The sequence below is a fragment of the Rhopalosiphum maidis genome, chromosome 2 (genome assembly GCF_003676215.2).
Source record: "Rhopalosiphum maidis isolate BTI-1 chromosome 2, ASM367621v3, whole genome shotgun sequence".
Lineage (NCBI taxonomy): Eukaryota > Metazoa > Arthropoda > Insecta > Hemiptera > Aphididae > Rhopalosiphum > Rhopalosiphum maidis.
In genome coordinates, this window is record NC_040878.1 from 79,446,375 (window position 1) to 79,470,536 (window position 24,162).

A 24,162-nucleotide genomic window follows, 5' to 3' on the forward strand; every position below is an offset into this window, starting at 1 on the left:
GGAGTAATTTTAATAAGAAATATTTTTAATTAATATACACTATGTATTAAAAATATATATTATACAAAGGAGAGGGATAAATAATGCCCAGCGGAATATATATGTTAATATTATAAACAGGTAGCTTAGTCGGAATCAATAATTATTCTCCCACGGCCACAGCTTAAGAGGACGCCATACTCGCATGTTTTGTCTCTGTCTTACTAACATACGTCATAACAAATTTGAGTTCAGCAAAACATATTATGTGATGTTAGTTTTAATATTAGAGTGAATGTAACTATTATAAAATTTAAAGGTAAGAATTTTATTTAGAAAATGACATACCTATGTCTTTATTGATATTATCAATTTAAAGTTATAATATTTTACATAGATTTAACATATAACTCACTTTAAAATGATAATATCAATAAAAGCTTATGTAATTTTCTAGATAATTCTCTTACCTTTTAATTTTATGATAGGTAAATTTACATGCGGACATGGCTTTCTCTTAACGTTGCGTGCTTGAAGATCGTGAAAACACTTAACAGTGCATTCTCTCGGATATTGTAGGTATATGTTTCACTTTGGGTGACACCGACACGTTCTTCTAATGAAAACAAAATAAATTTTTTATATTAATGACTAATTATGACTTTAAAGGAGTCTTACTGTATTTTTGTGTTTAAAAATAAAAGTCCATTCTCTATCGACTATTATAACAAATTTGAACGTTAACTATCAATACATTGAACAGCTGAATCCGTTAACGAGTCTTTATTGCAAAAAGTGGAATATGAATCTCTGGGAACCCGAGACTAACAGATGGAATTCTTTACCTCACTCTCAACAATCATCGAATAGACTCATCGACAGATTTATCCGTTTAAAAACTACATATTGGAACAGAGAATATACAATAGTTTTTCTCGCGTTTATAGGTAAATTGTAGTATTTTTTGATAAGAATCTATCCAACAAGTCAAATTTAATAATTTATAAAATATAACTTCTTGTTTATCAGCTGTAGACATTCCGGTAATTTTCAGTTATTTTAAACCGTTAATATATTTTAGTATTCAAAATTTATATTTCAGTTTCGGTGAAAATGCGTCAACATTCTATATATTTTATATATTTAAATATTCTAATAATAATACCTTTTAATAATTATTTGTTTAAAAGGTAAATTATCATATATTTATTATAGCTGAGTTCTCGTTGATAAATTATTGTAATTTATTGGGCATCAATCTGGAGCTCTATTTTGAATTAAACTTGTCAGACGAAAATGTATAATGTAAAATATATGTATATAATATGTGTACATTATACAATTATGGTTTTTTTTTTTTTTATAGGTTTAATAATTGTGCAGCATCAATTATATATACATTATGAGTATTTCGAGTTTTTGGTAGATCAAAAAAAAGTTAGTGTATCATACCAAATAATTTTTTTTATTTACCGCAGATATGGCACTGGACGTGTAAAAAAGATTTGAAAATACCAATTTTACATTTATTTATTTTAATAATATTATGTTATGTACGTCATTACAGGTTGACTCTATCAATTTTGATTACTCGAAATACTATGACTTTGGATATTTTATCAGTTTTATACCTGCAGGTGTATTGTCCACCGTTTACCCAGCTCACAAGTAACCGACCGATATATTATATTTAATAGATTTATACGGCTAGGATTTATAATAAAAATATATTGTGTAAATTTAAATTTGATTAATATTTCCTAATACAAGTGCGAACCACGAGATACGCAATAAAGTTTTTAATTCGAGTGCATTAAATTTATTTTAAGTGATTAAAATAAAATTCACTTGTTTTTCTTAATTGCTATGTAGGTACTTTTCAAGACTTGTATTAATGATGCGAAAATACTTTGGTAATTTCAATAAAGTAACTATATTACGGCATTTTTATTATCTCGCACAATCATATTCTAACATACATATAAATCCTGGCCAAACCTCTCCCAAAAATATAATTATCGTCATGCAATGTAGTTTTATAATTGTTTTTTCAGTATTTTTGGGATTTCTGTCATCATTTGTTCGATCGGTCATTTAATCGCAGCCATAAGTATATGTTACGTAAACGCTCACGTGCATTTCGTCGTACAATTTATTATGGGAATGACTATGGTAAAAATAAAACGATTCGTCGTGAAGTGCGATCTCATAACACACGTATATAATAACAGCATTTTGTCATGTCCTAGACCGTGGCGTTTATAGCGATTGACAGGATTTGGACGTATTGGGTTCCACTGGATAAGCAGACAATACGTCACGTTCCAGTAGTACTGTACGTTTTGCTAAACCGAGGCGGATATTTTTACTACAGCATTACCAAACTACACCACATATATTCATCTTATACTTCAATTCTACTTATGGGTAACTTACATATTTTAAAAGTGGCGATGCTTGACGCACTTGAACCACTGGACTAATAACCGCGTACAGTATGGAATACTTGAATAGGAATGATCGGGTTGGCGTGGTACGTTTTGTGGCTATACACGATCAATGGTAACCAATTTCGGAACCCGAACCTCGATATCATTTTGTATGGAGGTTCGAACAGCCGGCGATATTCTTTTGAAACGTCTGGCGTTTCGTTAATCCGTTCAATCGCGTCGGACATACCGTGGAAATCGTTGTATACTTCTAAGCCCATCCTCGTGATTGCTCTATTATACCTGTGTAATGCTCAAATAATTAATAGAAAAGCAGATGGTGATTTCTACGCTACTGTATGTAGTCTCTTATTGAATACGTTTAAATGTATCTATATTTCTCTATTGACGAAATCAATATTAAACACATTATTTCGACTGTGCAGGCAATTAATGAATGGAATATGAGAACATACACTATCATTATATTGATTCTCGTCGTCGTCCTGGCCGAATTATTTCCAGAGATTATTATATCAACTTCCACCACCAGCATCAGAAAATTTTGGACTTGCTTATATTTTGGTTTAATGAGCATATATTTTTTTCTGTAAGCAATTATCGGCAACACGTTAGAAACCAATAAAATGTTACATTTTGTGCTTATAGAAATAGAATTTCTTTATACTTTTGGTAAGTGTACATTGAGCCATGCGAAACATACAATATTGAAAACTATTTTTTGTAATATTATGAATACAAATTACGTCGGTTTTTTTTTTTTTATAGGATTCTACTTAAACCATTTGGATATCGCGCCAATCTATGCCAGCTTACTTTATGGTTTTCTGTATAGCATGCATTATATTTCGAATTTATTTTGGGAAACAGTCCTAAAAACCATAATCATATCTAGGGTAATAGAATAAAAGATTTTAAATGTTCTTAATATTATCAAATGAAGTTAACTGTCTTGATTATATTTTTAAAATAGACTCTAGACCAAGCCAGAATTGACGTGTTTTTGGCAATAGTATGTTTGGCGATAGCAATGGTCTATGCTATTTTCGCATCGGCGGAAATTCCAACATGGGCAGCAGAAAAACCAGTAGAAGAAAATCAACAAGATATAATTGAAAACGACGACCTACTATTTGTGTAAAAGACGAATAAAATACATTTACTATTGTAAACAATACACGTTAGATACACTTAAATAAGTAATTTAGTTAATAAAGATAATACAATTATGTATTATTAGCGTTGTTATTGTTATTTTCTGTTGATTATCATCTATGAGTAGGACCAACAGTATTATAGGAAATAAACAAGTATTTTATAAAGTCAATATATACTGATGAATAATAACAATTAAAAAGAATGTTTTTTTTTTTTTTTTTTTGTTTGTTTTCTTCCTCGAGTTTAGCATTACTATACATTACTTAATATGATAAAATGTATTTAGCATAATTTATTATAGTATCGTCGTATACTAAAAATAATATGCAATATACACTTATTTAAAATGTATTCTAAAAGTAATAAGTCGAGTTCAAAATTAATTCAAACAAACGTTTATATTATGATTTGTATAAACATATAGAATATAGATTCAAAATAAATATACTGATTTATATATATTTTTTAGTATATTTACTAATGTATGATATAAATTTTTTTGTTAATGTAATTACGTATAGGTACGCTTGATTTTACCAAAATGTTTAGGACACTGATTGACGCAGCTATTATTATTATGGTTCACATGCTTTATTTTTTGCAACATTGAATCAAAATTTAGCTTTCTTTTTGAAGAATTAGTGCATCTTGCATTATTATTCTCAACTACTTTCCATTATCTTGACGACATAACAATAATAACATTTGAGGTTGACCCAATAACAATATAATGAAAATAAATAGTTTAATTCATATATAATTAGCAAACATAGCAGTATTCATAACCTGTCTAATTATGTGGATTCATTGAAATATAATACATACTTATTATGTACCATCAATAGATAGTTTTCGAGAAGGTGATCGATACCTATAATTGTTTTTAGACATGATATTTTGTTGCTTATTACTCATTTCAGTCCCATTACATTTATAATAATATCTTACATGGATTTATATTGGGAAGAACCAATATAAGGTGAGTATCAGAATCATCATCATCGTCGGTAGAATTGTCTAAAACAAAAATAAAAATACAATATTATATTATAATAACTATATTAATATTATGTTCAATTTTACTTTTATTGTACATATAATTGTATCGGCGATTAATGTGGGAGAACAAGATATTTTTGGTGGTTTTATACTATGCACGGAAAGATTTTTTCTCGAGTCATAATTTATGACCATTCGGGCACCTTAGCTCAATTTTTTTTATAACATAATTATTTGTGGCAATTTTTTTGGTTATTGTCAATTTCGGTTCAACTGCACTGGGAAAATGCAGGTATTCGCGACGAAATGATTTACAAAAAAAAAAATAAAATACACATACACAAAATCACCACAATGTTTACATTTATTTTAAGTTTTGAGTGTCCTGTAAATCTAAATTTCTTGGTACTATTCCGTTCAAATGCTTACCTATAATAATAGTATATTCTATCTTTTGATAAAATAAAATACGTATTACCAGTGTAAAATGTATCACGAATTTCATGATACTTTAAAATTTTGTAACACGATACTAGATACAAAATACAATATGTTATTGAATAATTTACACACGTTTTATTTTATTATACAACTATGCATGCATGGAGTATAATAAATTATTAATGTAAAATTGCATTAAAAAAAAATATTTAATTAATATATCAATACAAATATTACAATAATGGGTACCTAAGTACCAATATTAATTGTTAATAACCCTGGGCTATTTTTAAGATATTTTAGATGACTGAGCTTGTACTTACCTATTTCCAGTTATACCTAAAAAGGCAGGTACTTACAGTCAAACATGAAATTAATCATAATATATTTCTTATTATAATGTATTTTATAATAATTTCACTTGAAATTACTGACTAAATGGTGTCCCTAAAAAAAAATAAACATGCAAATGCAACAAGTTCTGTGCACTAGTAATGACCTTGTAATTTGTATAGTATAATAATATGTTAGAACGTATGTTAAAATAAACGGTATGTGATACACTATTTATTAACGTACTAGGCTTGGTATTAATTATTATAATCGGTAGACGGTTTTATACTGCGCGGTAGCTACTGTTGGTACAAAATATATGGTAGGACCAACAAATGATTCGCTGTAGAGCAGTAAGTCAGTTAGTACTGACTTGTGTAAGTAAATATCAATACGAATAAAATTAAAATTATAATCAGTAATTACCAATAACAGATTGTCGAGTGTCGATCTGAAAAGCACAACAATATTAAAATGAATTCAAATTGGGACTCGTGATTCTATAGGATAAAACTTCTAACCACGTAAAGAGTAATAATTTATTAGGTGTATAAGAAAATTGGTGGTCCTGAAAAGGACCGTTTTTAGGGAGTTGCAAATTGGATCAATTTACTTCTTCTTGGGAGCTACTGTTTTCTTGGTTGGAGTCTTTTTCGCTTTGGGTTTGACAACGCCAGCAGGTTTTTTCGCTTTGGCCGGGGATTTCTTCGGTTTGGTAGCAGCTTTCTTAGGTTTAGCAGCGATGGCAGCCTTCTTGGTTTTTTTAGCCGCCGGCTCGCCGGAAGCTGGTTTCACTTTCTTGGCAGACGTCGACTTCCTCTTCACGGCACCAGGGGCTTTGACTTTTTTAACGACCGGCTTTTTCTTCTTGGCTACAGCTGTCTTTTTTGGTTTAACCTCGGCAACCGGCAGTTTGAAATGTCCAGAAGCACCGGTGCCTTTAGTCTGAACAACGGTACCGTTGGCGACGGCGGCTTTCAAAAACTTCCTGATGAACGGCGCCAGCTTGGCGGGATCGACTTTGTAGTTGGCAGCCAGGTATTTCTTGATAGCCGGTAAAGAAGAACCTTTCTTCTCCTTGAGTTCTTTGATGGCAGACTTCACCATCACGGAGGTGGTCGGATGAGACGCAACGGGCTTCTTTGCCTTGGAAGCGGCAGCAGTCTTCTTCTTGGCCGGAGACTTTTTCGAGGCTGGCGAAGCAGTGACTGGTGCCGGAGCGGCGAGAACGACAGTTTCTGTCATGGTAGTGTTGTTGATATCGAATGTACAAGAGTAACTCGAAATAAAACTGTTGAATGTATCACTCAACGAGACGGTTTGTAAACATATACACTGTACCGTACCGACTAGTAAACCGTCGTGATTCGCGTCATCGATATGGCTGCGGTTGTGCAAACATTTTTCGCGATTTCTCGGCGAAAAATAGTTGTAAAAATCTGATTTCGATTTTTTCTAAAAGCCAACTAAATTCCAAAAGATCTCATATAGCTATCCCGACGATATCTGGTAACACAAAACCACCACGGATCGTTATTCTCACGCTTCCAACCGGGTTTTCGTAGTCCATGTTTAATGGTATACCGTATGACCGAAACCAATTTTAAATTTACAAAAACTTTTTAGACAGATTCTATACGAGTTTCTCAAGCCCCGAGTGCTTGCCGTTTTCAAATCGAACGATATGTCGATGAACAGTGGCTTTTCAAAATTGACGGTTTTAGGTTACTGTTACGGCATGGCGTCATTAACGTTTATACCATTGACATGTTTACATCACGGACTTTACCAATAAATCTAATCTTAATGGTACCTATTCACGTTAAATATTTTTTTTTAATAATCATAGTATTTTACCGTTAAGAGATTTTGGTCGAAACTCGATTTTAAATAAACAAAATTTAACTTATTTATACGTCATCATCGGTGATCTCGTATATGATACTTTGTCGTGTTTGTACGCGTAGTAAACCCACGCCACGCTTACACTACTATACACCATTACCTATATTTTTCTGCGATTTTTTAGCATTTAACGTCTTTTTGCCCCGAACCTCGACGATGTCATACTGTTTTTATACAAATAGAGTATTTTGTTATTTATTTTTTAAGAATGCAATAATTGATAGTACAAAACGTCGCCGAAACCCCCGGGGAACCTAAAACACCATCTAAAGCGGGCCAATTTCAAAATATAACGTAACATTTTAATAGTTGTACTATTAATAGTGAAAGAACCGAAGAATTTCCTACAATGATAAATTTTAGTCTTTTGTTGATCCATCGCCTAAAATCATCTGTACCCTGTATTCGTCTAGCCGCGAGATTCGGTATATTATTATTGTATTATGTAATAGGTATAATATGGGTATGAATATGTTGTTTATTTTTAATTAAACGTAGGTATCGGACCTATCGAAATATTTTATTATACATTTGAATTTTTTCTATCATATTAAAGTGATTATTGAAGTAGGTCTCTAGGTAATTACGTAATCTTTTGTATAACATAGGAACAAAGTGAGTATTATTGTAATGTTGTATACATAACAAAAATATATTATTTCATATACGGAGCGGGAATCAACAAATGCCGATTCAACAAAAATTAATTATTGAATTGTCGACGGCGACAAGAACTGAGCGATCGGGCGCAGTCGTGGTGTGTTACGGCACACATTAACTGTTTTATTTTAATATCTTTAATTATTTCGTTGTACTATTATATATTTATTTTATTTCGATTAATATAACTATATGTTTATATTCTCATATCGAGGTACGCACCAAAGCGTTTGTAGCGAGTAAACACTTTAGTAGAAAAGTAGCAAGACACTATAATACTTTATTTGTCTTCCAGTACTCGTTATCGTGGTCAGTCGAAAAACAGTACGATTTTGTCCAGGTTAAAGAGATCTCACTCTCAAACATCCAGTACTCGTGATCGTGGTCAGTTGTTTGAGAGTAAAGCAACCTTAGAGTTATAACGTATAAACCCTGCGAGGTCTTATCAAATTGTCCTTTGCGCAGTACTCGTTGTCGTGGTCACCAAAGGATTGTTGAGTAAGCCTTTACCGCAGGTATCGATACTACTTGCTTGACGGTTTGGGAATCGGATACCGAGATACCTAATATATACGTTAAACCATCGCGTGACGTATACGACAGTATTTTACAGGTTAAAACTTTTAAAAATAGGCACTTCTTAATAATTATATTTTTAACAGTGATAAAAAAATAACAAAATCACTACCTCTATACTTATATAAATTATAATGTATTTGTAATTAAATATTATTAATTAACGGCACTGCACGCATTTAAAATGTTTTTATTAAAAAACATTTTCATTGTCTCTTGTGTTCTATAGTAAGTGTAATATTTTTTTACCTATTCCGTGGATTTTTTCCATTATTCATCAAAAAGTTACATACAACAATGTTTATTATTATCAAACTGGTAATAACTTATTAAAAAATATGTAAATTAAATTATATATTTTGTTATTCAATTATAATTCACTATTTAATATAATATATCGACGGTTGTTTATAGAAAATAATAATTTTGTGCAAATTATGTTTTTGATTCCCTGACCCAATGTAAGTACTGTTAAGTGTTATGTATTAAATGACTTGAAGATGAGAAAGGGTCGACTTAAATGTAGTGTCACGACTCACGAGTAGTGATGAGCATAATCGAGTAACTCGACTGTTGAGAATAATCAAGATATCTGGATTATTAAAATAATAATCAATTATGTAAACGAGTGATTTTTATTCGAATTATATAGTAACTCGGAATTCGACCACCTACTCGGGTTCACATCACTCGAGGTACCTTACTTGAAACATTTATTTTAGAATCCTGTTAGGTTACAATACGTAATAACGTATACACTATTGAATGAATAATAGTTATTAGTAATTGACTTTTTAAAATTTATAAATGACTATTATATTGTTATAATTGTTTATATGTGTAAGATAATTTTAATGTTTCTTATTATGCATAATAATTTGCTAGGTTAAAGTAAAAATAAAAAAATGAAATGATATGTATAATAAATTAATTTAAATCGAATAAAAATTATTTCAAAGATGTCTATAAAACAATACGTAAATATAGTTATATATATTCCATCATTAGATAGATTATTTAATATTCGATCATTTTAAACGAGTGATGAGTATAACACGATTATGAAAATGTTTTGATTATTAGTGACTAAGTCTAAATATTTTATTGTAAATTAGTATAAATTATGTCAAAAGGAGTACGGGGGGAATGGAAATAGATGGTTTAATAAGTAATGTCGGTGTGGTGGCCCTGAAAAGGGCCGTTTTAAAGTGGTATATGAGCATCAAAAGACGATTAAGCGCGTTCACCGCGGATACGACGAGCCAGTTGGATGTCCTTTGGCATGATCGTGACACGTTTGGCGTGGATGGCGCACAAGTTGGTGTCTTCGAACAAACCGACCAAATAGGCTTCGCTGGCTTCCTGCAATGCCATGACGGCGGAGCTCTGGAAACGCAAGTCGGTCTTGAAGTCCTGTGCGATTTCACGCACCAGACGTTGGAACGGCAATTTGCGGATCAACAATTCCGTGCTCTTTTGGTAACGACGGATTTCACGAAGAGCCACTGTACCCGGACGGTAACGATGTGGCTTTTTCACTCCTCCGGTGGCGGGTGCGCTCTTACGGGCGGCTTTGGTGGCCAACTGCTTCCTGGGAGCCTTTCCTCCGGTAGATTTGCGGGCGGTTTGCTTGGTACGAGCCATTGTTAGAATTGGTGAATTACTTGTGACGGCAAAACGTAAAAACACTTATGAACGTCGACACAATACTCACCAGTATTTATACACAAAACGGATTCGTATCTGCCGTTCTCATTGGTCGACGCGTTGTCGGCAATCGGGGTGTGGGAGAAAACAAATGGAGCATTTCGATTGGCCGTGCGTGCTCCGTGAAACGCATAAATACATTGACAATCGTTGGCCGGGTATCAGTCAACGTTCAGCGTTCGTTCATCGCTCCAGCTCGTTTAAGTAATCAGCTAGAAACTACATAAAATCAACATGACCGGACGCGGCAAAGGAGGAAAAGGTCTTGGAAAAGGAGGCGCCAAACGTCATCGCAAAGTGTTGCGTGACAACATCCAGGGAATTACCAAGCCCGCCATTCGTCGGTTAGCTCGCCGTGGCGGAGTCAAGCGTATCTCCGGTTTGATTTACGAAGAGACACGCGGTGTTTTGAAAGTGTTCCTGGAAAACGTGATCCGTGATGCAGTCACCTACACCGAGCACGCCAAGAGGAAAACCGTTACAGCCATGGACGTCGTTTACGCTCTAAAACGTCAAGGACGCACCTTGTACGGTTTCGGAGGTTAAAATGTTTCATTCGCGATTTGAGTACGTAATGTAAAAGAACACCTATAAAAAGGCCCTTTTCAGGGCCACCACTACTTTTAATCTACACGCGCGCGCAGTTTGTGTCTGTCTTGTTTGTTTCTACTTCATCAAACTACTATTTATGGTATGGTGAATGAAATTTTATTAGCACTTTAATTTCATTATTTTTTTTTATTTATATCACTCAACTTTATATCCATCAACTAATTAGATTTAAAACGAAAATGGTTCTTTATAAAATAAACTCGAATATATATATTAAACATACGAAATTGATTTCTGTGTAAACCAAATTGTTGTTAAATACACCCCGTATAATTGAAAAAGAATTGCGCGCGTAGATTAAGGGTTAATATCACTGAAATATTTATCACATATTATGGATTGAGACTAAAAAAGATTATATACGGAAAGTATTTTTTCTATCTTATTGATGTAGTTAATGGCAATTGTATTGTTTTGATGTAGTACACTACTTTGTTACAGCTAATGGGTAGATCACTTTGTTGATGTTATAAAAATATAATAATATGTTATGTACGCGGATCTACCTCTTACTATATCGGTATTCCCGACGGAGACAATAAACCTTTCTTTATTTGCAATCTTCTTTATCAATGTTATTGTTTTTTTCGTGTTACGTTATGATTTAACCTTACGACACATATTACAAGAGTCATATATACAGTATACACTGTACTACCTATTAGTATTTTATACAACTTGTTACGATGATGAACGTTCGAAACATTATTCTGTACCAAGATAAAATTTAGCTCAACAATAGTTTGAATACAATTACCACGTTTACATGCAGTAGTTAATGCGCATCGAGTTAGTCTGACAGTTGGGTGCATAAAACGCATTTATTATATTTTAATGCAAATCGAACCGCTCTTATTCTGGGATTAAGAATTGCATGTAAACGGCGGTTTAATGCGAATTAATATTTTAACGGGAATTTTAAAATGCCAGAATCAAACTAATATAATTATTTGGTCATGACTTCCAAAGTACTCGTATTTATATAGACTATGTGGACTAATATTAACGTCTAAATTTTGATATTTTAGGAATCGCACTTGTGTGTGTGTAAGTATTGCTGATAAAGTCTAATGCAATTGAAAAAAAAGGAAGTAGAAGGGGGATATTTGCTTAACAATGATTGGTGGCCCTGAAAAGGGCCGTTTTATTAGACGACTAGTTATAGTTTGAAGTGATTAGACTTTTTTCTCGGTCTTTTTGGGTAAGAGAACGGCTTGGATGTTGGGCAACACACCGCCTTGTGCGATGGTAACACCGGACAACAATTTGTTCAATTCTTCGTCGTTCCTGATTGCCAATTGCAAATGTCTGGGGATGATACGAGATTTCTTGTTGTCACGGGCAGCGTTACCGGCCAACTCCAACACTTCGGCTGCCAAATATTCCATAACGGCGGCCAGGTATACCGGTGCACCGGCTCCGACGCGCTCGGCGTAATTTCCTTTTCTCAACAAACGATGGATACGACCGACGGGGAACTGGAGTCCGGCACGGGACGACCTGGTCTTGGATTTACCTCCCTTCGATTTGCCTGCTTTGCCTCTTCCGCTCATGATTGTTTGTGTGCTTGACTGCTTTGTTAACGATTCGAACACTGAATGATGATTAAACCCATCGGTAGGCGCCATTATATAGCCAAAATTTAGAAAACAGTGCTGCGATTGGACAGTTTGAAACGTCATGACGATATTACTTGACTCCGTTTCATATGCAACTACTATCAAACGATGTGGTTTTCCATAATCATTCTAATAATGTTTTCTCTCGGAAAAGCTACTATTTTTATCAGACACGTAACCGCTGTAGATCCTGTTTGTTCTGTTTTATCTATTAGAATTTGGCCAATGGCTGTCCGACGTGTCTCCTTGGGTTATTAATATATACCGTCGCTTCGTGTACTCCGACATCATTCGAGTTTGAAGTCTATCACCGTCAACGACCTCAGTTCACAGAAAATTATCAGCCATGGCTCCAGGAGGTAAATCCGCAGGAAAGGCGATGAAAAAATCGTCCGGCAAGGCACAAAAGAACATCGCCAAATCCGACAAGAAACGCAAGCCCAAGAGGAAAGAATCATACGCCATCTACATCTACAAAGTATTGAAACAAGTACATCCCGACACCGGTGTTTCCTCTAAGGCAATGAGCATTATGAACAGTTTTGTCAACGATTTGTTCGAGCGTATTGCCGCCGAGTCCAGTCGTCTGGCTCACTACAACAAGCGATCGACCATCACCAGTCGGGAGATTCAAACCGCCGTCCGACTCTTGTTGCCCGGTGAATTGGCCAAGCACGCCGTCAGTGAAGGAACAAAAGCCGTAACCAAGTACACTAGTTCCAAATAATTGACTTATATTATAACACTCTCTTTAAAAAGGCCCTTTTTAGGGCCACCAATTTTTCTATGATATTCCAGTGTTTAATCGATGATTATTTTTAAAATTCAAAAATTGAAATAATACTTTTTTTGTCGCGTACAAACCTCCCGTGAATAATTATAACAAAAATAATAAATAATTTTATCCCGGCTAAAAACATTTGTTGAACAGTGAACACATAATTATCATCATAATACTTTATCCATGGGTGACTTACATATTTTAAAGTGGTGGTTGAAATACTAAAAATATTATGACGCTAGTGTTGATGTATCTGGAGTTTGTGACATTGCAAAGTAATGTAAATAAATTAGTAGTTACTTGTGGTGGTAAGCAAAATCATGAAAAATATAATATATTAATCAACAAAATGATTATTTATCCGATAAAACGTTAATTATTGTTCAAAACTGTGATAAATAGAGCACGGATTTTTATCTTATAAAAAAGTCAAAATATGTAAAAATTTATATTGTTATTTTGCCAAAATATGTATTAAAAATCATGAAATATTTTATAACAAAATATGTATATTTTTAATTTTTAATAATTAAAAAAAAAAAGTAATATAGATATAGAATTCTGATATATAGGATGATTCTTTTATCATAAAACACTCAATATTTCAAAAAGTATTCATGTTTTTGAAAATATTTTTTTACATAGTTTCAAGTTGTTAAACAAACAACGTTTTTATTAAACAATTTTATTTTAAAATATTTTTATCTTTATATTTGTTTAAATTTTTTACTTTTTTGTTTGACAATATATAGTTTTAATTTCATATTCAAAAGCAGAATAATTTTCTGAGTATTTTGATACATAAAAATCGAATTTAGGGCCAGTAGTTTATGAGTTATAAGTATTTAAAGTTTAGATGCTCGGAGTGAAGTGATACGGGGTTACTCCGCAAAATGTTTGTCTACTACTCTGCTAGTTAAAACTTTAAATAAATATAACTCATAAACTACTCGTCCTAAATTCGAAAAAAATAAAAAATTTAAACAAATATATGGATAAAAAATATTTAAAAATTTAATTTTTTAATAAAACGTTGTTTTTTTAACAACTTGAAACTATGTAAAAAAATATTTTCAAAAACATGAATTCTTTTTGAAATATTGAGTGTTTTATGATAAAAGAATCACCCCGTATAACATAATTATTTTTATAATTTAATTTATTCATCTGCATTGCAGTCATCTTCGAAACAGTTTGAAACAATGTACATTTGGAGATTTTCAAGTTTAAATGTGCGTCGGTTATGTCTTAAAATTGATTTGTATCGGCTTTATCTTTATATTTGTTTAAATTTTTTACTTTTTTCGAATTTAGGACGAGTAGTCTTAAAGGTCGTGAACTACGAAGAAGAAGAAAAATAGTATGATTATAAATTTTTTTATGGGTAATTTTAGCCAGTCGTGACCCATAGGTTGGGAAACACTGCTCTATAGCATTCTTTAAATAAATACATATTATATTTATTTAAAATTGTTTTGATATGTATTTTTTCAGAAATTAATTTAATAAAATTTTTCATGATAAACCTATAATTTATGTTAAAAATAATTACTTATAATATTACAGGAAGAAAAATATTTAAATCCCCCTGAAAGTATAAAAATATTTAACTTGTGAATGAAATGTTTATAGTTTCTGGTAAATGCAATATTAAAAATAAATATTTTTTTTAAATAAAAACAACTAGTTATAAATTTAAACGAATAATATAAACTCACATAACACAATAATAATTGTTTGGGTACATATTTCCAAAAATATATACACTGAAAACTTTAATTTTAATATAAATAGTATAAAACTCGCATTAATAATAACTGGATTATTTTATTTTATTGTAGTTTGAGTGTTCTGTATAATAATAATACCTAATTGTAATAGGTTAACGACGAAACACAATAATGTACTATAAAATATTATGTATAAACAAATCTTAATTTTTTTATTAAATGCCTTTAGAAAAATATCTGGGAATGCTCAGGTAATTTCCTGTTCTTAACATTATTATTGTTTAAAGTGTATTCTGATTAAATGAGTGAGTTTCCGCATAATGTATCGATTGACTTTTAAGGTCTAAATTTTTATATGATTTAACCGTACTTCTTTAAAAACAAAAAAGAATATCGACTTTTAAATTATTTTAATTATACTAAATTTATATATAAATAAAATAAGATTGTTGAACTTACATTTCTTCGCTGAAATTATTTATTAATTTACAATTTGATTAATACTTTTATAATATTAAAACTATTATAAAACATTTGGAATGTATTGATTTTTTAATAACGTTTTATAGTAATTAATTTTTATATTTAAATATATGTTATTATTTGTCGTATAAATTATCTAGTTTTGGAATAGAGGATAAGCACCAATGCTCAATATTGAGAAAATAATTAGACAAGATTATCAGTAAAAAAGACTTTAAAAATTTAATATGAGGTTGCTCTGATTCGGGAATTTTTAAGAAACAAAAAAAGGTTAAAATATTTGTTAAAAATATGAAATATTTAACAAAAAGATTTTATGCAACAGTAAGCTTAAGAAATCGAAACATTGAATAGTAAAGTATTCTTTAAAAAATAAATGATTGAACTATAGAGCAACTAATCAATAAAGATTAAAGAGTAATAGCTTGAGAGTTACCTAGACCTATTTTTAATTGGTTCAAATTTTGATAAAATTTATCAAAGTATTAAAAAAAATAATCAATTGATTTAGTTTCACAAAAATAACAATCTTTTTATTTATATAAGTTATGTTAGTATACATGTAAATTTATGTACACTATTATACCGGAAATTATAATTTAAAATTATTATTACATTTTATAATTTGCTATGTTTCACTTACCGCGGTTTTCGCAAAATTCTTTTGGAGTCTTTGGAGTTTCTATAGATAAATGACAAAATATTTTATTCTATTTAGCTGTATTTGTAATTCGTTAAATATTGAAACAAAAACATATATCTAATTATACTAACTATACTAAATAGTGTATTTGATGCATTATCCACTATTTCCAACTAATGTGATATTCGATGTTTCTAATTTTGTTATGACTTCAACTAAAAAACAAAAATTTGTTAAAATATATAACAAATTATTTTTAAGCTCGTTATTTTGCAAAATATCTTTTGCTTTTGCAATAGAAATTGCATTATCCGAATCGAGATTTGAAATTACTATATATTTAATTTTAGTACTCTACTAGGAGCTTTAAGTGATACTTTTTTATGGCAGCAATTAATGAATCAACAAGTGGAAACTGTGTTTTAACTGTTTCAGCTACACGATTAAATCCGTGTACTAAACACGTTAAATTTAACATTTTCGTATAAAATAACCTTTCCAGTTTTTACCATATATGGTGCACCATACGATAAGAACAACAAAACATTTTCGTGATGTATGCATTGTTTGTTATAATAAACCTATCGCATCATTAAAAAATCTTGCGATTGTTTGATGATTGCACTTAGTTCACCACAGCTTAAAACAATTGGCTTGGAAGGTTTGAAATTTAATTTTCCTACTATACAATTGGCGATATAGCGACCATTTACATCTGTAATTTCATCAACTGAGACCCATATATAGGACCATTTCCAATGATATTTCGAATTTTAGAAAGCGTTTCATTATAAATAATTTCAACGTAATTTTTTCGAAGATGCTTTCTTCAGGAATAGCTTGTCCAGTATACTTTTCCAAGAACATTTTAAAGTTGGATTTTTAATTTAGTAAGTGGGATGTCAGCCTTAATTAATGTTTGACATAAATCGGTATTAAAAGTTGACTTACTAATCGAAGATGCTGAAGAGGATTTATTTTTTCTGAATTAATTTTTTTTATGTTTTGATGTATTTATATGCTGAGTTATTAAAAAACGTTGCAAACAAGATACAGATTGTCCACAAGCTACACAAAGTAACACATGTCCATCATTCTTAAAAGTTTCATTAGGGAATTATAAAAGGTATTGAGCTACTTTTGCTTTTTTTGTTGTAGGAATTTCGGGTATATTTTTTAATAGTGTACGCGCAAAATTAAAATTAAACGAATATAAATTCACTTACAACGTAATAATCATGTACGGACGAATAAACGAATAATCACTGATGAGGATGGTAAAGAAATAACTCCACTCCCGAGAACATAATTTTTAAGTTGTAGGTGGCTTAAAATAAAAAAAAGTATTTTTAATTTATTAAAAGAAAATAGAAAATAACAGAATAGATAATAGATTGAGTGTATCTGCTTCTGTAGCATTTTAAAAAAATATAAAATAATATATCAGTCGTAAAAATAATGAAAATATTACAACTTGCTTAGGTATCATATAATAATCAAAGATTCTAAATTCTAATGCTGTTATCTAATGAATAAGTTTTAATCCTACAATTTAAAAATATATATTATTAATTGTATAAGTTTAATATTATTTATAAGTCTAATTCATCAGTTATATTTCATAATAGATCTATAACATTTTGAGCAACAAATAAATTAAACATCTATAAAAATATATATGTACAGATGTTATAAAAGCTATACACATATTAATTAAATCTAATACTTTTAGAATTTATAGGTGCGTATTATTATCAAGTGAAGGATTACAAAAATTCTTATTTAGCAAGTAAGTATTCAGTAATAACTGTAATTATTTTTTATAGTTATAACATTTTAAAGAAATCAAAGTAGTTACCCAAGTCATTTTATAATACAGTCGTGTTAGTATAATTAGATATATGTTTTTGTTTCAATATTTAACGAATTACAAATACAGCTAAATAGAATAAAATATTTTGTCATTTATCTATAGAAACTCCAAAGACTCCAAAAGAATTTTGCGAAAACCGCGGTAAGTGAAACATAGCAAATTATAAAATGTAATAATAATTTTAAATTATAATTTCCGGTATAATAGTGTACATAAATTTACATGTATACTAACATAACTTATATAAATAAAAAGATTGTTATTTTTGTGAAACTAAATCAATTGATTATTTTTTTTAATACTTTGATAAATTTTATCAAAATTTGAACCAATTAAAAATAGGTCTAGGTAACTCTCAAGCTATTACTCTTTAATCTTTATTGATTAGTTGCTCTATAGTTCAATCATTTATTTTTTAAAGAATACTTTACTATTCAATGTTTCGATTTCTTAAGCTTACTGTTGCATAAAATCTTTTTGTTAAATATTTCATATTTTTAACAAATATTTTAACCTTTTTTTGTTTCTTAAAAATTCCCGAATCAGAGCAACCTCATATTAAATTTTTAAAGTCTTTTTTACTGATAATCTTGTCTAATTATTTTCTCAATATTGAGCATTGGTGCTTATCCTCTATTCCAAAACTAGATAATTTATACGACAAATAATAACATATATTTAAATATAAAAATTAATTACTATAAAACGTTATTAAAAAATCAATACATTCCAAATGTTTTATAATAGTTTTAATATTATAAAAGTATTAATCAAATTGTAAATAATAAATAATTTCAGCGAAGAAATGTAAGTTCAACAATCTTATTTTATTTATATATAAATTTAGTATAATTAAAATAATTTAAAAGTCGATATTCTTTTTTGTTTTTAAAGAAGTACGGTTAAATCATATAAAAATTTAGACCTTAAAAGTCAATCGATACATTATGCGGAAACTCACTCATTTAATCAGAATACACTTTAAACAATAATAATGTTAAGAACAGGAAATTACCTGAGCATTCCCAGATATTTTCTAAAGGCATTTAATAAAAAAATTAAGATTTGTTTATACATAATATTTTATAGTACATTATTGTGTTTCGTCGTTAACCTATTACAATTAGGTATTATTATTATACAGAACACTCAAACTACAATAAAATAAATAATCCAGTTATTATTAATGCGAGTTTTATACTATTTATATTAAAATTAAAGTTTTCAGTGTATATATTTTTGGAAATATGTACCCAAACAATTATATTGTGTTATGTGAGTTTATATTATTCGTTTAAATTTATAACTAGTTGTTTTTATTTAAAAAAATATTTATTTTTAATATTGCATTTACCAGAAACTATAAACATTTCATTCACAAGTTAAATATTTTTATACTTTCAGGGGGATTTAAATATTTTTCTTCCTGTAATATTATAAGTAATTATTTTTAACATAAATTATAGGTTTATCATGAAAAATTTATTAAATTAATTTCTGAAAAAATACATATCAAAACAATTTTAAATAAATATAATATGTATTTATTTAAAGAATGCTATAGAGCAGTGTTCCCAACCTATGGGTCACGACTGGCTAAAATTACCCATAAAAAAATTTATAATCATACTATTTTTCTTCTTCTTCGTAGTTCACGACCTTTAAGACTACTCGTCCTAAATTCGAAAAAAGTAAAAATTTAAACAAATATAAAGATAAAGCCGATACAAATCAATTTTAAGACATAACCGACGCACATTTAAACTTGAAAATCTCCAAATGTACATTGTTTCAAACTGTTTCGAAGATGACTGCAATGCAGATGAATAAATTAAATTATAAAAATAATTATGTTATACGGGGTGATTCTTTTATCATAAAACACTCAATATTTCAAAAAGAATTCATGTTTTTGAAAATATTTTTTACATAGTCTAAAAAGTTTTGTAAATTAAAATTGGTTTCGGTCATACGGTATACCATTAAACATGGACTACGAAAACCCGGTTGGAAGCGTGAGAATAACGATCCGTGGTGGTTTTGTGTTACCAGATATCGTCGGGATAGCTATATGAGATCTTTTGGAATTTAGTTGGCTTTTAGAAAAAATCGAAATCAGATTTTTACAACTATTTTTCGCCGAGAAATCGCGAAAAAATGTTTGCACAACCGCAGCCATATCGATGACGCGAATCACGACGGTTTACTAGTCGGTACGGTACAGTGTATATGTTTACAAACCGTCTCGTTGAGTGATACATTCAACAGTTTTATTTCGAGTTACTCTTGTACATTCGATATCAACAACACTACCATGACAGAAACTGTCGTTCTCGCCGCTCCGGCACCAGTCACTGCTTCGCCAGCCTCGAAAAGTCTCCGGCCAAGAAGAAGACTGCTGCCGCTTCCAAGGCAAAGAAGCCCGTTGCGTCTCATCCGACCACCTCCGTGATGGTGAAGTCTGCCATCAAAGAACTCAAGGAGAAGAAAGGTTCTTCTTACCGGCTATCAAGAAATACCTGGCTGCCAACTACAAAGTCGATCCCGCCAAGCTGGCGCCGTTCATCAGGAAGTTTTTGAAAGCCGCCGTCGCCAACGGTACCGTTGTTCAGACTAAAGGCACCGGTGCTTCTGGACATTTCAACTGCCGGTTGCCGAGGGTTAAACCCAAAAAGACAGCTGTAGCCAAGAAGAAAAAGCCGGTCGTTAAAAAAGTCAAAGCCCCTGGTGCCGTGAAGAGGAAGTCGACGTCTGCCAAGAAAGTGAAACCAGCTTCCGGCGAGCCGGCGGCTAAAAAAACCAAGAAGGCTGCCATCGCTGCTAAACCTAAGAAAGCTGCTACCCAAACCGAAGAAATCCCCGGCCAAAGCGAAAAAAACCTGCTGGCGTTGTCAAACCCAAGCGAAAAAGACTCCAACCAAGAAACAGTAGCTCCAAGAAGAAGTAAATTGATCCAATTTGCAACTCCCTAAAAACGGTCCTTTTCAGGACCACCAATTTTCTTATACACCAAATAAATTATTACTCTTACGTGGTTAGAAGTTTTATCCTATAGAATCACGAGTCCCAATTTGAATTCATTTTAATATTGTTGTGCTTTTCAGATCGACACTCGACAATCTGTTATTGGTAATTACTGATTATAATTTTAATTTTATTCGTATTGATATTACTTACACAAGTCAGTACTAACTGACTTACTGCTCTACAGCGAATCATTTGTTGGTCCTACCATATATTTTGTACCAACAGTAGCTACCGCGCAGGTATAAAACCGTCTACCGATTATAATAATTAATACCAAGCCTAGTACGTTAATAAATAGTGTATCACATACCGTTTATTTTAACATACGTTCTAACATATTATTATACTATACAAATTACAAGGTCATTACTAGTGCACAGAACTTGTTGCATTTGCATGTTTATTTTTTTTTAGGGACCACCATTTAGTCAGTAATTTCAAGTGAAATTATTATAAAATACATTATAATAAGAAATATATTATGATTAATTTCATGTTTGACTGTAAGTACCTGCCTTTTTAGGTATAACTGGAAATAGGTAAGTACAAGCTCAGTCATCTAAAATATCTTAAAAATAGCCCAGGGTTATTAACAATTAATATTGGTACTTAGGTACCCATTATTGTAATATTTGTATTGATATATTAATTAAATATTTTTTTTTAATGCAATTTTACATTAATAATTTATTATACTCCATGCATGCATAGTTGTATAATAAAATAAAACGTGTGTAAATTATTCAATAACATATTGTATTTTGTATCTAGTATCGTGTTACAAAATTTTAAAGTATCATGAAATTCGTGATACATTTTACACTGGTAATACGTATTTTATTTTATCAAAAGATAGAATATACTATTATTATAGGTAAGCATTTGAACGGAATAGTACCAAGAAATTTAGATTTACAGGACACTCAAAACTTAAAATAAATGTAAACATTGTGGTGATTTTGTGTATGTGTATTTTATTTTTTTTTTGTAAATCATTTCGTCGCGAATACCTGCATTTTCCCAGTGCAGTTGAACCGAAATTGACAATAACCAAAAAAATTGCCACAAATAATTATGTTATAAAAAAATTGAGCTAAGGTGCCCGAATGGTCATAAATTATGACTCGAGAAAAAATCTTTCCGTGCATAGTATAAAACCACCAAAAATATCTTGTTCTCCCACATTAATCGCCGATACAATTATATGTACAATAAAAGTAAAATTGAACATAATATTAATATAGTTATTATAATATAATATTGTATTTTTATTTTTGTTTTAGACAATTCTACCGACGATGATGATGATTCTGATACTCACCTTATATTGGTTCTTCCCAATATAAATCCATGTAAGATATTATTATAAATGTAATGGGACTGAAATGAGTAATAAGCAACAAAATATCATGTCTAAAAACAATTATAGGTATCGATCACCTTCTCGAAAACTATCTATTGATGGTACATAATAAGTATGTATTATATTTCAATGAATCCACATAATTAGACAGGTTATGAATACTGCTATGTTTGCTAATTATATATGAATTAAACTATTTATTTTCATTATATTGTTATTGGGTCAACCTCAAATGTTATTATTGTTATGTCGTCAAGATAATGGAAAGTAGTTGAGAATAATAATGCAAGATGCACTAATTCTTCAAAAAGAAAGCTAAATTTTGATTCAATGTTGCAAAAAATAAAGCATGTGAACCATAATAATAATAGCTGCGTCAATCAGTGTCCTAAACATTTTGGTAAAATCAAGCGTACCTATACGTAATTACATTAACAAAAAATTTATATCATACATTAGTAAATATACTAAAAAATATATATAAATCAGTATATTTATTTTGAATCTATATTCTATATGTTTATACAAATCATAATATAAACGTTTGTTTGAATTAATTTTGAACTCGACTTATTACTTTTAGAATACATTTTAAATAAGTGTATATTGCATATTATTTTTAGTATACGACGATACTATAATAAATTATGCTAAATACATTTTATCATATTAAGTAATGTATAGTAATGCTAAACTCGAGGAAGAAAACAAACAAAAAAAAAAAAAAAAAACATTCTTTTTAATTGTTATTATTCATCAGTATATATTGACTTTATAAAATACTTGTTTATTTCCTATAATACTGTTGGTCCTACTCATAGATGATAATCAACAGAAAATAACAATAACAACGCTAATAATACATAATTGTATTATCTTTATTAACTAAATTACTTATTTAAGTGTATCTAACGTGTATTGTTTACAATAGTAAATGTATTTTATTCGTCTTTTACACAAATAGTAGGTCGTCGTTTTCAATTATATCTTGTTGATTTTCTTCTACTGGTTTTTCTGCTGCCCATGTTGGAATTTCCGCCGATGCGAAAATAGCATAGACCATTGCTATCGCCAAACATACTATTGCCAAAAACACGTCAATTCTGGCTTGGTCTAGAGTCTATTTTAAAAATATAATCAAGACAGTTAACTTCATTTGATAATATTAAGAACATTTAAAATCTTTTATTCTATTACCCTAGATATGATTATGGTTTTTAGGACTGTTACGTACACTTACCAAAAGTATAAAGAAATTCTATTTCTATAAGCACAAAATGTAACATTTTATTGGTTTCTAACGTGTTGCCGATAATTGCTTACAGAAAAAAATATATGCTCATTAAACCAAAATATAAGCAAGTCCAAAATTTTCTGATGCTGGTGGTGGAAGTTGATATAATAATCTCTGGAAATAATTCGGCCAGGACGACGACGAGAATCAATATAATGATAGTGTATGTTCTCATATTCCATTCATTAATTGCCTGCACAGTCGAAATAATGTGTTTAATATTGATTTCGTCAATAGAGAAATATAGATACATTTAAACGTATTCAATAAGAGACTACATACAGTAGCGTAGAAATCACCATCTGCTTTTCTATTAATTATTTGAGCATTACACAGGTATAATAGAGCAATCACGAGGATGGGCTTAGAAGTATACAACGATTTCCACGGTATGTCCGACGCGATTGAACGGATTAACGAAACGCCAGACGTTTCAAAAGAATATCGCCGGCTGTTCGAACCTCCATACAAAATGATATCGAGGTTCGGGTTCCGAAATTGGTTACCATTGATCGTGTATAGCCACAAA

At 30.4% G+C, this 24,162-nt stretch overlaps 5 protein-coding genes and 2 pseudogenes across 5 annotated transcripts; 4 read left to right on the forward strand and 3 right to left on the reverse strand.

Moving 5' to 3' along the window:
* The first annotated feature begins 781 nt into the window (after nt 1-781).
* On the forward strand, nt 782-3,570 carry LOC113552552 (annotated as a pseudogene).
* A 2,359-nt stretch (nt 3,571-5,929) lies between these two features.
* LOC113555098 (histone H1A, sperm-like) lies at nt 5,930-6,659 on the reverse strand. The gene has a single exon (XM_026959428.1). The coding sequence runs from the start codon at nt 6,603-6,605 to the stop codon at nt 5,970-5,972; it is 636 nt and encodes a 211-aa protein (XP_026815229.1). The 5' UTR covers nt 6,606-6,659; the 3' UTR covers nt 5,930-5,969.
* Nucleotides 6,660-9,702: 3,043 nt separating this feature from the next.
* LOC113555104 (histone H3) lies at nt 9,703-10,161 on the reverse strand. Its single transcript, XM_026959435.1, has one exon. The coding sequence runs from the start codon at nt 10,143-10,145 to the stop codon at nt 9,735-9,737; it is 411 nt and encodes a 136-aa protein (XP_026815236.1). The 5' UTR covers nt 10,146-10,161; the 3' UTR covers nt 9,703-9,734.
* Nucleotides 10,162-10,390: 229 nt separating this feature from the next.
* On the forward strand, nt 10,391-11,345 carry LOC113555110 (histone H4). The gene has a single exon (XM_026959441.1). The coding sequence runs from the start codon at nt 10,443-10,445 to the stop codon at nt 10,752-10,754; it is 312 nt and encodes a 103-aa protein (XP_026815242.1). The 5' UTR covers nt 10,391-10,442; the 3' UTR covers nt 10,755-11,345.
* Nucleotides 11,346-11,949: 604 nt separating this feature from the next.
* On the reverse strand, nt 11,950-12,415 carry LOC113551185 (histone H2A-like). The gene has a single exon (XM_026953269.1). The coding sequence runs from the start codon at nt 12,371-12,373 to the stop codon at nt 11,996-11,998; it is 378 nt and encodes a 125-aa protein (XP_026809070.1). The 5' UTR covers nt 12,374-12,415; the 3' UTR covers nt 11,950-11,995.
* A 332-nt stretch (nt 12,416-12,747) lies between these two features.
* Nucleotides 12,748-13,209, forward strand: LOC113554921 (histone H2B). The gene has a single exon (XM_026959019.1). It carries the CDS (start codon nt 12,786-12,788, stop codon nt 13,164-13,166), a length of 381 nt encoding a protein of 126 aa, XP_026814820.1. The 5' UTR covers nt 12,748-12,785; the 3' UTR covers nt 13,167-13,209.
* Nucleotides 13,210-20,263: 7,054 nt separating this feature from the next.
* On the forward strand, nt 20,264-20,880 carry LOC113552554 (annotated as a pseudogene).
* The last annotated feature ends 3,282 nt before the right edge of the window (nt 20,881-24,162 follow it).

Bases quoted from the DNA above. Each gene is read 5' to 3' on its own strand.
- LOC113555098 (XM_026959428.1), bottom strand. From the start codon at position 6,605: ATGACAGAAACTGTCGTTCTCGCCGCTCCGGCACCAGTCACTGCTTCG.
- LOC113555104 (XM_026959435.1), bottom strand. From the start codon at position 10,145: ATGGCTCGTACCAAGCAAACCGCCCGCAAATCTACCGGAGGAAAGGCT.
- LOC113555110 (XM_026959441.1), top strand. From the start codon at position 10,443: ATGACCGGACGCGGCAAAGGAGGAAAAGGTCTTGGAAAAGGAGGCGCC.
- LOC113551185 (XM_026953269.1), bottom strand. From the start codon at position 12,373: ATGAGCGGAAGAGGCAAAGCAGGCAAATCGAAGGGAGGTAAATCCAAG.
- LOC113554921 (XM_026959019.1), top strand. From the start codon at position 12,786: ATGGCTCCAGGAGGTAAATCCGCAGGAAAGGCGATGAAAAAATCGTCC.